This window comes from Mandrillus leucophaeus, unplaced genomic scaffold, assembly GCF_000951045.1.
Source record: "Mandrillus leucophaeus isolate KB7577 unplaced genomic scaffold, Mleu.le_1.0 Scaffold36, whole genome shotgun sequence".
Lineage (NCBI taxonomy): Eukaryota > Metazoa > Chordata > Mammalia > Primates > Cercopithecidae > Mandrillus > Mandrillus leucophaeus.
In genome coordinates, this window is record NW_012103809.1 from 5,682,894 (window position 1) to 5,698,365 (window position 15,472).

Below are 15,472 nucleotides of genomic sequence, written 5' to 3' on the forward strand. Positions count from 1 at the left end.
AAAAAAAAAAAAAAAAAAAAGTATACATTTTTAGTAGTTGCAGGACAAAAATGTAGTCTATACTATTAGTTACTTCTCTTCTAGCCTATTGCTGTTTTAGCCACTGGCCTTTCTGGATCTTAGAGATTACGGATCCATTCATGTGTTCACTGGGATCTTTTTTCCAAGTTATGGCTCCTCCAAGTATATTTAATGTAAAAATTGAATGAATTAACATTACATGTTAATTTAAATACAGTAATAACTCATTATAGTAAGAATGCATATTATTGACTTCAGGTATGAGTATTCTTTTTGTCTGTATATCTACTTTTGTTTTTAGGTAACAGCAACAGAGAAACTATTGTTTATTTCTCAATGTGTAGTTCTTTGTGAAATCGTTAACCCAGATCCCAGTGATGGTGGGGAGGGCATGTTGGGGGATGTCTCAGAATCTAAGGTACCATTTTTTTCCCTTTGCTCCCCTCCCGCAAATCAAGACTTACGGTAAGAGATGTGATTGCTGGCAAGTGTTACCCTTGGTAAAGGTTTGGCAAAATGGATGTGTTGAAAACTGCCTCTTACATTGATGAACTTAAAGCTATAGATTTACAGTCTAGCAGGGAGCCCTGAAATTAATGTAGTTGTGAAAGGAGCAGAATTTTTCATTTTTAATAGGGAATTACATGTATGCGTAATATGTATGCATGTATGATATTAGTTGAAACGTAAAACTGTATTTTTTCTCTGTCATGGTGAAAAAATATAAGTAACGCTTTACATATCAGTAAACTGTCTTGTATGAATCAATTAAGAGCGTGTAGTAAATGACTGCTTTCTTTGTAATTTTGGAGTCTTTTTTAAAACACATCATATTTACCAGGAGAATTATAAAAACACACTAAATATAAACAGGAATTTTAATAAAACTTGCCCAAAGCAAAAGCTTTTATAATGGCTGTTACAAGCTAATTGGAGATTGTTTACCTGTTGATCTGGAGCTATAGGTAGAAGCATTTGAGGAGGTACTTATTATATTTATTGTAGTAGATGTCCTAAATTAGTAGTCTGAATTTATATACTGTTATTATCAAGATAAAAGGTAACTTGATTGAAAATTTTAAAAATGGAGGCTAGTATTTTGTAAGCAAATATAAACTGGTTATTTTTGTAAGAGTTTTGTTATGTTGAAGTGCAAACAGAAAGTGGCCAAACTTCAATTACTTAATAACAGCTATTCTGTAAGTATTTGTTAATCATGAGTTTTTGTTGCTTTAAGCCACAACTGATTCTATTAAGAAGAGTTTTTATTATATAATGCAAAATTATGTGCACATAAACTATTAAGCACAGTTGTTACTACTGTGAATATATAATACATACGTATTATTTATGATTCTTAAGTTTGGGTGAATTACTGGCATAGAAATAATAGTGCTTTGGTAATAAAAGTCCTTTTACATGTTTTTCAAGTACTATATATTATGTGATTTGTCTATTATTTATAGTTTGAAAATCTACAGGTAATTCGTGTATTTCATTTTTTAAAAGTAGGCCTTAGCCTTTTGTTACTTATACTGTGTTAATATATATTTCATGCAAGCATTTCATATTTTTCTCTTTGAAGCAAAACTACCACTGAACGCAGGATCCAGTTTCTGTGTTTAATGTGTGTTTTTTTCCAGGACTGTTTTCAACTTTGCTCATCGTTTCATGAACAGTAACTTTAAGTTTGTAAATCAGAAAAATTGTCTTATTCCAAAAATTGCCTGTACTACTCTCAAATTATATTCTGGATCTGATAATTCGCAGGAAGCAAATAAGACATTGCTGTGGGCGAAACATTTATCAGGATGAAAATTTAGGTTTTTTTGACTATTGTTGAGATGTAATGTCTCATATTTCAAACTAGCTTGCTTCCTTTGTTCTTTTCTCCCACTTTGCCTTGGCAGGTTGGATCAATATGCAATCGAAGGACGTTTCATCTGTAAATAGAAGGTTCTCTGAATTTCCTGGCCTTTCTGGCAAGATAGGGAGAGAGGCAGGTAGATCGGAGTTTGAAGGGCCCATGGTGTGCGGTGTCTGCCTTTTATTTATTTGGGGTAGGATACCATATTGGAGGTTACATCTTCCATGGCCAGTGAGCAGTGGTAGGGTCAGCATTGGAGACAATTTCTGAGGCTGATGCATTTATCTAAATTGTGCTTATACATTTGGGATATCTGGAATGTTACATAATTATCAGTGTTGTCTTCAGTTCAGTACAATATAGTACCCTGGGAATTTGTTCCTTTTACCATTTTAATAAGTACCTAGACCAGTGTGTTAAATTTGGAATCGATTACTGCCCATGGCATGAAGTATGTATATCCTTATAAAATTTAAATTAGTTATTATTGAAATAGAACATGCACATATTTAGAAAATCCAGTTGTGCCCAGAGCCCCAGGTCAAAGAACAGCAGGAGCGAGGCACTGCTCCCAACTCTCTTAGTTATTGCTCCTGGGTTACATCTGTCTGACAAAACTGTGCACGTGTGTAGCAGTTCTGCAGTCAGTTGTATATAGTCCCTCTTTAATGCAGTACTCTGCCCTCATACTTCATAGATGCTGTCAGCTCTGTGCTGCCAGCAAGGGATAGACACTTCCTGCCATGCCACATTTCAGCTCATCCTCACCTCTGTTTTTCCATCGTTTTCTGTCTTCTGCCTTAGGTCTTAGCTTTGCTCAATCTGGTCGTTTCTAAGCTAGTAGGCATTTGTCATATCTCTAAAATCCCTATTAGCTACTTTGAATGTAAAGATAGTATTATCTTTAGATACTTTTATTAGATGACTAAACTTTTAAAGCTGTAGTTCAGTATCTAAAGTGCACTAATTATTTGCATTATGAAAACATTTTTTAATTGGAAATAGTCCTTGTGACTAAAAAATTATTAAAATTATAAATTTAAAAGGGAATATATTCTTCAACAGTTTATATACGTCTGTATCATAATTTATTCAACACATATTTATTACTGTATATCTGACACTGTTTAAAAGTAGTGTGTTTGTTTTACTGTATTCTTATTTATCTCAGGTAAATTGATTTATAAATTTTTCTCTGTTTTTCTTAGACAAAATTGAAGAAGCACAAAAAGAACTTAATGGGGCAGAAGTTTCAAAAAAAGGTAAATTAAAATCAGCTTGAATGTAAACTTTATTCTTGCAGTGATGCCTATACATATACCTCATAAATATAGCCTTATGAAATAAATCAATATAGACATATCACAAAATTAGAAATCCCCTTGAAGTTATTGATACTTAACATTTTGTGGACTTTGCTTTATGAAACATTTTGGCCACATAGCACATTCTATAACTGTTTCCCACATATTAATGTATGGCTGGTAGAAGTGTGAAAGGTGATTGCAACTCTGTTGAAAGTCCTGTTTGTAAGACCGTCCTGTAGCAATGAAAGTGCCAATATAAGGAACACAGTTGGCTGTGTCCATGCATGTGTGTTCATGTGTGTATTCGTGTGATGCAGTTTTTGTTTTTGTAGTGACAAAAACCTAAGACAACGAAAACAGCCTGAGTACCAGTCAGTGGAAGAATAGTTGAATAATTTGTAGTATACTCATATTTTGGGATATCATGCAGCTTTGAAAAAATGTTAATTACTTTAGTTGATGGTGATGACTTATCAAATAAGAAAAACAACATTGCAATGTAGCATGTAAAATATCTTATTTTTTGGTGAAAACTAACAAAGTCAAGTGTGTATACAACTATCTATGTGTATATATGTGTACCTACACACACAGGCTTCTATGAGATTGGACAATGTTGGAAAGGATTTATACACAGAACTGTGTATAATAGTGGGAAGAGGAGCAAGGGAAGATGACCCACTCATTTATATGCCTTTGTATTATTTCACTAGTTACAATATGTATAATTTTATATTAAAATTAAAAACTTGAAAAAATTGGTTTTCACCATAGAAAACACTGATTATCTTTCCAAGTAATATAAGAAAATAGATGTGATGCAGAAGATCACGTAGGAATGGTCACATAGTGAGGTGTGCATAGTGTTTAAACACTGTCTGTTAATGAGCAGAATTGATTATGTGCTTTTAATATTGTGGGAGAATTAAGTTTTCTTTATGACATTTGTATTCCATGATTTATTATTTATTTTGCCTTGTTTATATCTTCGAGTTACAGCCGACTATTTTGACAGAGTAATTTAGCTAAATAGGATTCCAATTGAAAGCCTTTTTACAAAAAATAGCTTTTAAATCTAGTTAGACTACTGAGTAGGTGTCTGTAGGGGAAATAATTTCTTGCCATGCCAGTTCTCCATCTCTTGGACCAGCCTGTGAAGCCTCCAAGATGGTTTGGGGTTGGTCTTACATTTATGGGGTACTGTGTAGCACCCCTCATGTCTTCCTTCTCCTCACCCCACACTCCTTCCATGGACACTCTGGAAGGGCCATGTAGTTCTGACCCTCTAATGACGTTCTTGCAGAAAAGCAAGGATAGAAAGAGTACAGATGTCTCCATGGCCACGTTGTCCCTTTGAAGGGCTGACTGACTTTAACGCATAAGGCGTTTAAGGCACTCGGGTTGTAAGAGGCTGTACTTTTAAAGTTTTGTCTATAGCCAGCCTTTTTTTTTTTTAATTTTTATTTTTTTTACATCTAGTCATGGTTTAGAGCTGCTTCAATTAGCAAAGTAAATGTGAGCTTGTCTTCCTTTTCCTTGTTACTTCTTTGGCAAGAGTTTTCAGAGCAGTGAACTAAATGCCTGATAGGAAGGAGGAAATGAAACAAAGGTTCTAGAAAGAGAAATTGGATAATGAGGTTCAGAATAATGGATTGGGCTACACTTGGCAGGCTACACTTATTTAAGAGCTAGGATGAATACCAAGTGAGCATTGTTCTGTGCAGTTCACTGCATAGAATTACTACTTGGCTTTCATTTTTATACAGAAATTAAAAATAAAATAGTTTTCCCTTTCAAATATAAGTAAGAAATAATATCAGTTTCTCTTTAACAACATGAAAAGTCTGAGTAACAGTGGTGTTGAGATTTTTCAAACCTTTTCTTGCTGTTACCTATTTTATTTTAAAGGATATTCATTTCTTTCATCAAAGAATATGCTTTAAAATATAGTCATTCGTTTTAGATTATGGTAAGTCATCTATAATAGATCTCTTTTTCATTGTTTTTCTGATGTACTTTGGGTTTTTTCCCCCTGTAAGTTTAGCCACATTGGCTTTTTAAAAAAATTATTTTTAAACGCTGCTTGTAGTTCTAATGCTTTGTCTCCATTGAAGGTTCTGTGGTCTTTAACTTATTCAAGGCTCTTTCTCCCTTTCTCTCTTTTTTGTAATTATTAGGACAAGTAACTAATTTATTTTCAGAAGCATCTAGCATAGTAGTAGGCTCTTAAAAGCAACTTCCTCATTAATAGATTAAAAAAGACGTTTCCTCCTGTATTTTAATAATTTAAGGAGGATTAAATCTGTTTACTATAATATGGAAATAAAGAAACTGACTTTGCCTATCATACACCAATAGAATAAAGAAATGCACTGAATTATGTTAATGTACTTATTTTATTCTTTTTCTCTTTTGAATGAAAATCAGATGACTTTAATTTGATTTATTTTTATTTTAATCAATTTGGGGGTAGATACAAGGATGCAACATTCACACAAGTCTCCATAATGTCATTATGTTTTTCCTTACAGTGCTATCTCCAGATTCATAACACGCATTGTGCTTGACACTATTTTTAAAATTATTGAGTGGGATTTAAATGAAATAGTGACTGTCACAGATGTGGTAATGGAATATGAATAAAATTAACTGAGAAGAAATAAATAGATCGATTAGGAGAGCTTTTATGGCTTTGTCAAGCTTTAATTTTAATACTCTGTTTTAAGTTTTTGTCTTATAATGTTTGACACATATACATTAATATGTAATATATGTAGCATATTAAATTACAAAGCATAAGAAAGACATAGTAGTCTTTGATTCTCACACCCAATTTAAGAATGGAAATGTCACCAGTACCATTGTATCCACCCACATGCTGATGGGCAATTCATCCCATTGTCTCTTCTGTAGAGGTTTTACTGTCCTTAGTTTTGTGTTACTCATTTCAGTCCTTTTAAAAAGCAATTATGTCGTATAAATATGTATCCCCAAACAATATATTTTCTAGTTGTGCCTGAATTTGAACTTTTAAATGAAACGATAATTGTACATAGTCTTCTGCAGCTTTTTTCACTTAACGTTGTTCCTAAGGTTCACCCATGCTGTTGCACATAGCTGTTACTTTTCATTATTGTAATAATATTGCACTGTATGAAATTGTTGGCCCATTCTTCTGTTGATAGATTTAAGTTATTTCCACCTTTTTTGCTATCATAAACAATGCAGGTATGAATATTTTTGTATCCTGGTGCCTATGTGTGAGTTTTCTAGAGCATATATAGGGAATGTGGATGCTCAGCTCTGCAAAATGATGCTATGTTGTTTTCCAGAGTTTTTTGGGGGAATCTTTTTGCATTCCCACCATCAGTGTCCAAGAATTGATTTTGTACTATCAAGTGCAAGGTATTTTTAGTCTTTTATTATTTTTCTAATTGAATAGATGTTAAATACTCTTTTATTCTGCTTTGGTTTTTGTTTCCCTGATTACTAATGTTAAAAGAAAAACTTAAGACACAAAAGTGTAACGGATTTTATTTAAACAAAGAATTATTCATGAATCAGGCGTCATTCAGAAGCAGAAGAGGTTCAGAGAGCTCTGCTGAGCAGTGTGAGCAGCAAGCTTGTATAGGCTGAACAGGGAAGCAAAGTGGGAAGTCACCTGTTTGGCTGCAACTAGGCATCTGCCTTCTTTGGATAGGGCATGATGAAGTGTTTGCTGTATTTGGGCAAGATCTGATCAGTTGACTGCCTGCAAAGTAGCGATTTGTTACAAAAAAATACTCTAAATTAGGTTTCTGTTTGTTTGCACACTAAATTAGGTTGCAGTTTGTTAGGTCATAACTCAAGGTAAGGAGACAGCCTCAGGCAAATGGCCTCCTGCTTATTTAATTTAAGAATGTCAAACATGTCTTCATTTGTATTCCCCCTTACTGAAATGCTTGCTAGTATCATTTTTCCCTTTTGTAAAAATTGAGTTGTCTTTTTCTTAATATATTTTGAATAACTATCTTTATTCATTTTATGTGCTTTGTTTTTCAGATTTATTTTTTACTTTGTTTAAAGTGCCTTCTATTCACTAAAGCGAATGGAAGCTCTTGATTTTAATATTGTCAACCTATTAATTTCTTGCTTTTGTGATTCATTTTTTTGTATTTTTATTTGTCTTAAATTATTCTCTACCACAAGGTCTTAAGTGTATATATTTTTTTCTATATTTTCTTCTAAAAGACTTCCACATTTCAGATTAAAAACGCGTCTGGAGTTTGTTTTTTTAAAAAAATATACTTAGTTTTTTATTGTAGTGTAAGTTAGGATTCAAGCTTCTTTTTTTTCTCAAGTGGATAACCATTGCTAATATTGTTAAATGTCCCTGAAACATTTAGTATGTTTTCTTTTCACTGTTTCATGTTAATTTTTCATTTTTGTGTTGGTTTGTTTCTTAGCTCTCTGTTCTGTTCTATGAATTTGTGTGCCCATGTTTTAATATCACAATATGTTAATTATTTACCACTTTATTGTCTTGATATACAGTGTGCAGTAACCAGTATACACTGTATACAGTACGGCAGATTCCTTGTGTTATTTGCCTGCAGAACTGTTTTGCCTATAGTTCTTTGCTCATCTATTTGAATTTTACAGTCAGGTTTTTAAAAAGCTTGTTGGAATTTTGTTTGGGTTTGATTGAATTCGGGGCAAACTGAATTCAAATTTGATTGAATTCAAATTTGATTGAATTCTGAGTTTTCAGGCCTCCTATTCAAAAAAGATTGTATATTTCTGATACTTGTGTTTTCTTTAGTGTTTTATCATTTTTCTCCATATGAATCTTTAATTTTGTTTGCTCTATTTCTTAGAATTTAGTGTTTTCCTCATTTTAATAATTTTTTCTTTTGTAAAATTGTTTTCTAGCTCCTGGCAAATAAAAATGCAATATATTTTTGAATATTTATTTTATATCCAGCTATTTGGCTGGATTCTCATTCATTATGAAAATTGCTGGTGTTTTCAGATTTTCTTGTCATATCAACTGGGAATAATGAAAGTGTGTTTCTTAATTTTGAAATCATTGTTTCTTTATTTTTTTTATCTTGCTCAGTCGGCTCCAGTAAAACTGGTCTCTTAGACTTGTTCCTGATTGTAAAGAAAATGCTTCTAATTTTTCACCATTAAAATGTTCGCTATCTTTTTTTGTGGGAAGAGATTCTGTATATTTTTTAATTGCTTAAAGGTGTTATCTTCTATTTTTTATTTGTTGAAATTATTTTTAAAAAATCATAAATTGATTTTTATTTTTATCACGTTTTGTTTCTATGTAAAGATGATCTTACTATGTCCTTCATTCTTTCATTCTGATGTTTAAAAGTGACTTACATGTCTTTAAACCAATGTGGTCATGATGTTTAATCTTAATGACTGCTAGATTTGATTTGTTAATATTTTATTGAAGAATTTTGAATCCATGTTCAAGGCATTGATTTATATTTTTATTATTTTTTATATTTTCTCTGCCTGATTTTGTTTTAAGGTTATGCTAGTTTAATTGGATGATTCGAGGGCTATATGCTTCTGATTCCCATGGAGCTGTTTGTTTGATATTGGAATTGTACCTTTGTAGGCAAGTCTTACAACATATTTTGACTTTTGGGAGGGACTGCAGGGTAGACTTTTAACTCCCAATTCAGTGTACTTAACAGTAAGGATTATCCAAACATTCTATTTTCTCTTCAGTTTTAGGAAGTTGTGTTTTTCTTATAATTTATCCATCTTATCTAAACAGTTACATCTATTGGCAAAAAATCATTCATAGTATTTTCTTGCTGTCTTTCATTTCTGCTGTGTGTGTAGTTATGTCTATTTTTTATTGCTTCTGTCATTCATTTGTGCCTCTCCTTGCTTTCTTGATAAGAGTTGCCAGTTTTCTGTTTTACTTTATTTTTATTTTGCCAACATCTGGTTTTCATGATACTTTCTTCATCCTTTTTAGTTTCATTAAATTTTGTTCTTTTTTATCTTTTCCTGTCTTTTTTTTTAGGTTTGTTCTGTTACTCAAATTTCTTAACTTGGAATGCTCATTCTTTTTTAAGCCTTTATTCTGCTCTATTGGCATCACTTAAAGCTGTTAATTTCCTTGTAAGTATTGCTTAGATGTATCATACACAATTTTGTATTTGTTAGTTTCATTCTTTTCTATGCTGGTTTCTTCTCTGACCCCCACCCACCCCAAATCATGTTTGATTTTTTTTCCTCCACATGGATGAGGATCTTACTATTTTTTAGTAATTTCTCACTTAATTGCATTGTGTTGTTAATTGTTTTATAAAACCATTTAGGATATCCAAAATTATTTCTTCTCTGTTTCTGAATAGCGTGTAATCAAAATTTTCTGAGAATGTGATATAAACGTACTCATAGATTTTATGTTAGAAACTGAGCATTTCTTAAGTAAATTAATCATTTTGCCATGATGAAAAAGCTGAAGTTGAAAAATGTTAAATAACTTAATCCAAGGGAGTGCAACCAGAAAGTACATGAGGAAAATGAAGCCCATGGCTTGGACTGTGCTATTCTGATACTATTCCCTGGTATAACTAGATAAGATCTGTGTTAAAGTGATAGTTGAATTTCTGGTACAGTTTTATTTCTGTTCTAACTTACCCTTGTGAATGATGGGATTATGATAGCAGTCACCTACAGAAACATTATGATCTAGGATGAAATAGTTAGGATTCAGACAATGGCTATAGAGAAAGGTGGAGACTTTAGGTCAGCTTGCATTATGATTTTTTTAACATTATTTTCTGTCTCACAATAAGAACCTACAATTGCCACTATCATTACCAGTAATTTCTTTTCAGCAGCAGTGGTATCACTCTTACATTATATACTTCAGCCCCAGAACATTTTTATTTTTTAAATAATTTCTGTATCACCATCTATGTAAGAGTAAGAGGGCCTAAATATATATAGGTAGTTTATATGGGTTAAGAAATATAGTAAGGAAATCTGTTCTAGTATGAATGATATTCATATTTGCTCTGAAAAATCAGTTGATACGTGGGATTTTTGTTAACATAGGCATGATTTATTTCCTGAAATATGCTTCGCTTATCTGGGGAAGCTTGAGGGAAGTTAGGTTCCTGTGTAAAACAAGACTAAGTCAGAAGTGAGAGTGGCACTCCACTGGATCATGAACTCTATAATGTGTCAGTAAAGATGCTAGTTTCTTACCTACATTTCTACATTAAAAAATGAATATTTGTATTCATTTTATAATGATATTATTACAAAATTTTAAGTTTTTGGAAGATAATGTGAATGAGTTTCTAAGGGGTGAAAAATGGTGACTCTCATTAAAAAAATTTTTTTAATTACCACATATAACTTTTTTTAAGACAAAGGCTAATTTCAAATAAATATTTTATGTTAATAAGGGCATGCTTTATTGCCAGTGACGCTCTTCCTTAAACATTCTGCTGAGTATAATTAAGAAAATACAAGAGCATATTCTTGTAATTAGGGATGACAAAGTCCTTCCTATGTAATAGCGAAATTTAGGTAGTATAGTAGAAAAGTTGGACAGATTTTATTAAATTAAAATGAAGAATGTCAGTACCATAAAAGATAAGATGAAAATGTTTTAAAACTGGGAGAACATTTGTACAATAAAACAAAACTTGATAGACTTACCTTAGAAGGGTATTGACAGTTTACAAAATGAAAGCTCATGTAGATACGGCTAGAGGAAAGACTAGTGTAGTATTTTTGTGCGATGTCTGAATGATAAGAGTATTTTTAAAGGAATGCAGTTTTATTATTTTAATATTATATTGATATTAACTAGTTTATTTTTTATCCAGTTGTGGTCTTTGGGTTTCTTAATTATTAGGAAATAATGTATTTTCATGAAAATGTTTAATAGAGGTTTATTTTAAATAACAATATTTGTAGATCCTAGTCTCTTAATGTTAAATGCCCTAATGTTAAATGCCCTATCATGTTTTTTCCTTGTACCTCTCGTTGATTTATTTAGTGAATTGTTGTGATGCACCAGCCTTTTTTTTTTTTTCCGCCCTGAGAAATAGATAGGAAAGAAAGTCTAAACCTTAAAGGAGCCCACAAGCTTTAATCCAGCTCTTTCCCAAATCATCGTAAATCCTGAACTGGTAGAGCAAAAATTCATGAGGTAGACTGGCAGCAGTGCCTAACAAATTTCCCTTGGGAAAACAGCAACAGATTTTTTTATTTTTTAGAAAAGAAAGTCATCTCCTTTTTTTACTATTAAAATTTCAAATTTAAATATTCATATCTTATGAAGTATTCTCTTAGTGTAACAGACAGTGAATGCTGCGAGCTTGACTTACAGGGAAATTAGTGTTGTTTTAATAATTTGTGTCATTTATGTAAGTTAAAGGTATCATGTGTTAACCATGTCAATATTTTGAGAAATTTAAAAATCCCAAATCCCAAGAGATCATTGCCTTTCAGATAGACTGCCAACTTTATGAAAGATGATTTGCATAATGACATAAACAAAGCATTTTGTAGTACATTAATGTAAAATAAATGTCTTCAAATATCCTGTCCTTACTGTGTTTAAGTTCAAACATTGCTCCTTTTGAAATATGAAAGCAAAAATTCTCAACATTTCCTAACAGTGTTACTCATCACGGTCTATTGAGCCATTTATTAGAGACTTAAATAGCTAACCTGATTTTAATTTTATAGGATGATTCATAGAAAGACTCACATTCTTGTGCATACTTAATAGCATATTTCATTGACTTCAAAATGCTATTGATTGCAAGATGCACAATGATTTTATGCATCCTTTAGCAAGGAGAAAAGTCACTGCCAATTAAGTTATGACACAGTGCTCTTATAATTGATTAGAAGATGCATCCTGATTTTAGAGGGATTAAAGTGTTTTTTAAAATTTGTCTTACGTTATATTAAATACATATTTATCTCCACTGGTACATTTTTTGACAAGAAAGATAAAGTAATTAAGATAATGGCATATGGATTTGAGCTGCTTTGACAGCATCCCTGAGGACTGTGAAAAACAAAGGATTGAAATTATCCTAGAGGCTCATTTGCGGATTCATGGAAGAGTGGTATGGGGAGAAAAACCCAGGTTTTGTTTGTTTCACTTTGCTTCTTAGGTGATTGACTTCATGCCGTATGTCTCAGTATTTTCTATATAAATAATGCCACGGGGTGACTTATAAGGATAATATGTGTTGCTGTTTATCTATTTAGGCTTTTCCCCAGGTTTGCTACTGTATTCTCTATATAAGACCAAAAAGAAAAAAAGAGGTAAGCTTGTATATATTTTGCCTACATAGAGATTTGTTCTTTTTCTCATGTTTCCTCAGAGAAGAGGGCAGACATGTTGCGTAAACCTAAAGAATATAATTTGAGGGCAGAAATAGTAAAAAATAAAAGTGAGAGAAGGCAGATAAATTGAAGGCAGATAAAGAACTAGGAGGAAGTCTAGAAAATGAATTTTAAAAAATGAAAAAACAAAGCATGGAAATAACAAAGTATCATTTAACCAAAAATATGGGGTTCTTTTATTGCTTCACTATGCAAAGGGTATTTTGTGGAGCTATGCTACACGCAGGAAATTTATCAGACTTTGAAGGATGTAGCTTAGAATTTTTCCCTGACCACCAAGCAATGGGGTGTAAAATTATTTTATTTAAGAAAAGAGTTGGAAGTAGCAAATGAGATTCTGTGGATGAGTGGGGAAGGGCAAGAAGAGGACTTAAAAGCATCGCAATGAAAACAAATGTATGTAATAACATTTATGCATGGCCTGATCTGCAGTGGGAGGTGGACTACGGGAGCCCGAGGGACGCTTTGGGAGTCCAGCCCACTGTGAAGGAGCGGGAGCCGGAGGGAAATGTCACTGAGTTTTTGCCCTGGAGGAGTGTGTTTATTTCAGCAGGCCCACCCCACATCATGTAGTTAGCCATTTAGTCACTGTTTAGCATGACCCTCATATGTGAAGAAAAAACATGGTAACATAGATACAACTCACTGCTCCGCACCCTCACCCTCTCACCTCTGCCTGGGGTCTCCTCACATTTTCGCCTGTACAGTTTTGACCACAGTCATAGTGCAGCGCTTACTACAATTCTTAGTGCATGCAGTAGGCATTTGACAAACATTTATTGCATCAACGATGATGGATGGTAGAGGTGTCAGAAAGGATGGATTCCTTTACTTAACAGGCAAGATTTGTAAACAATGTGTTATTATTGCTTTCTTTGATTTCTTAAGTGTGGTTAGATATGTAATCTAGATTGCTTTTCTGAAGTAAATTGTTTCTTTCCTCATACTAAATTATCTAATGCAGTGATGTATACAGTTTGTGTATGTCACTGTCACAAAAATAAAAGCTTCCTTCTTTAACAGCTCCTAATGAATCCTTTCTTATGACTTCATTGAATCAGGAAGACTGAGACTATTCTCAGTGTAGTTATTTTGTAATATCATAACATCTTTGTAAACCTGTTGGGAGGTTGTGATAGTGTGAAGACCTGAGGATTCCAGGTTTCTGGTGTTAACACTACAACCTACAACTCAGAGGTCCTGGTGGTAGAAATGTTAATCAAGGGGAGTTCACATTTCCCTGTTCTGGTAATAGACAGTATTGCCTGGGATTTAACCTTTTCTTGCTGATTAGGGTCAGTTGGAGTGCTAGTGAACTAGCTGGGACAGGCTTAGAGGGGTTGGCTAGGGAGAGAGTTAACAATTTATAGCATTTTTTAAAGTGGTAAAAATACTCCCCACCGTGGATGATTTCAACCTACCAAATGGTTGCGGCTTGCAAAATTCCTGAATATTTATTTAGTAGTGTAGTGGTCCACAGCACACATTGCTTGGAGAAATCATTATCATACTATATTCTTGTGGATTCAACTACTGTATACTGTCGTAAGAGACAGACATAACACTGACTGGACACTAATCCTAAGTTTAAAGATCCTAGAACTTTCTTAGAAAAATCACTGAAGTCTTTGGAATCTTTCTCGTGAAGGTGAGGCAAGAGGATATAAATCCGAAAGACTCAGGGGAGAGAAATGTGACTACTATTCTGTAAACCTAGTGTTTTAGTTGAAGGCTGAATCAACCTTCTACTAAGTGATTTTCTTAAACCTGTAAAAATAGCATCAGAATACAGGGTGAGTATCCCTAATCTGAAAATCTGAAATCTAAAATGCTCCAAAATTTGAAACTTTTTGAGCACTAGTGTGATGCTAAAAAGAAATGCTCATTGGAGCATTTCGGATTTCAGAGTTTCAGAGTAGGGATGCTCAGCCAGCAAGTATAATGCAAATATTCCAAAATCTGAAAAAAAATCAGAAATCCAAAACACTTCTGGTCCCAAGCATTTTGGATGAGAGATAGTATGTATTTGGTTTTCTCATCAGCGTCAGTTATCTTGTTAGCAACATTCAGGTTTGTCTTTCAGCTTTCTGCTACTTTTGTCCAAACCATGCTATACAACATTAGAGCAAGTTATAAAGATAGAAAATGTATTTATTTCATGACACTTCACATCAGTTGTCACTTTTCTATTACCTTTTGTGCTAACCCAGCTATATCATAGCCAAAGAGGACCTGTGTTGAGTTACAAAATTGTTCTTACCACTTTCTGTGAAGTGCTTGTCAGGAGTCAGGCAAAGTGCTTATTGAAAAGACAAATAAGAAGGTTAATACAACAAATACTCTAAGTATATACTTGGTTTTCTTCTCTTAGTGGCTTGTTTAAAAGACATAGTTATGTTAAGTAATGATAACAGTGTATTTTTGAACTGTAACATTTATAAGTATAATATGTATATAACAGTAATAACACAAAAGGAGGAAAAAGGAAAATAGAGCTATGTAGGCATAATGTTGCCACATCTCACTGGAATTAAGTTAATATAAATCTAAAGAGACTCTGAAGATGTGAGGTAAGTCCTAGAGCTACTACAAAGGAAATAATCAAAAATCTCTATAAGTGAAAAAATCATTAAAGAAATTAAATATTACATGTGAAAATATTCACTTGATGTAAAAGAAGACATTAAAGGAGAAGTAGAGGAACAAAAAAAAAAGACACAAGACATACAGAAACCAACAGTGAAATTGCAGGCAATAATGTCAATAATGTGAATGGATTAAACAGAGACTGTCAGACCAGATTAAAGAAACAAGATCTGACTATACACTGTCTGCACTGGCACTCACTTTAGATCCAAGACACAAATGTATTGGAAGT

General features: G+C 32.9%; 1 protein-coding gene across 1 annotated transcript in view; it reads left to right on the forward strand.

The window, feature by feature from the left end:
• The window catches only part of HIVEP1 (human immunodeficiency virus type I enhancer binding protein 1), a 155,795-nt gene that overhangs the window by 76,613 nt on the left and 63,710 nt on the right, over positions 1-15,472 (forward strand). The window contains exon 3 of the mRNA XM_011989663.1: positions 3,097-3,150. Within this exon, the coding sequence (XP_011845053.1) occupies positions 3,097-3,150 (54 nt within the window). The remainder of the gene's footprint in view (positions 1-3,096; positions 3,151-15,472) is intronic.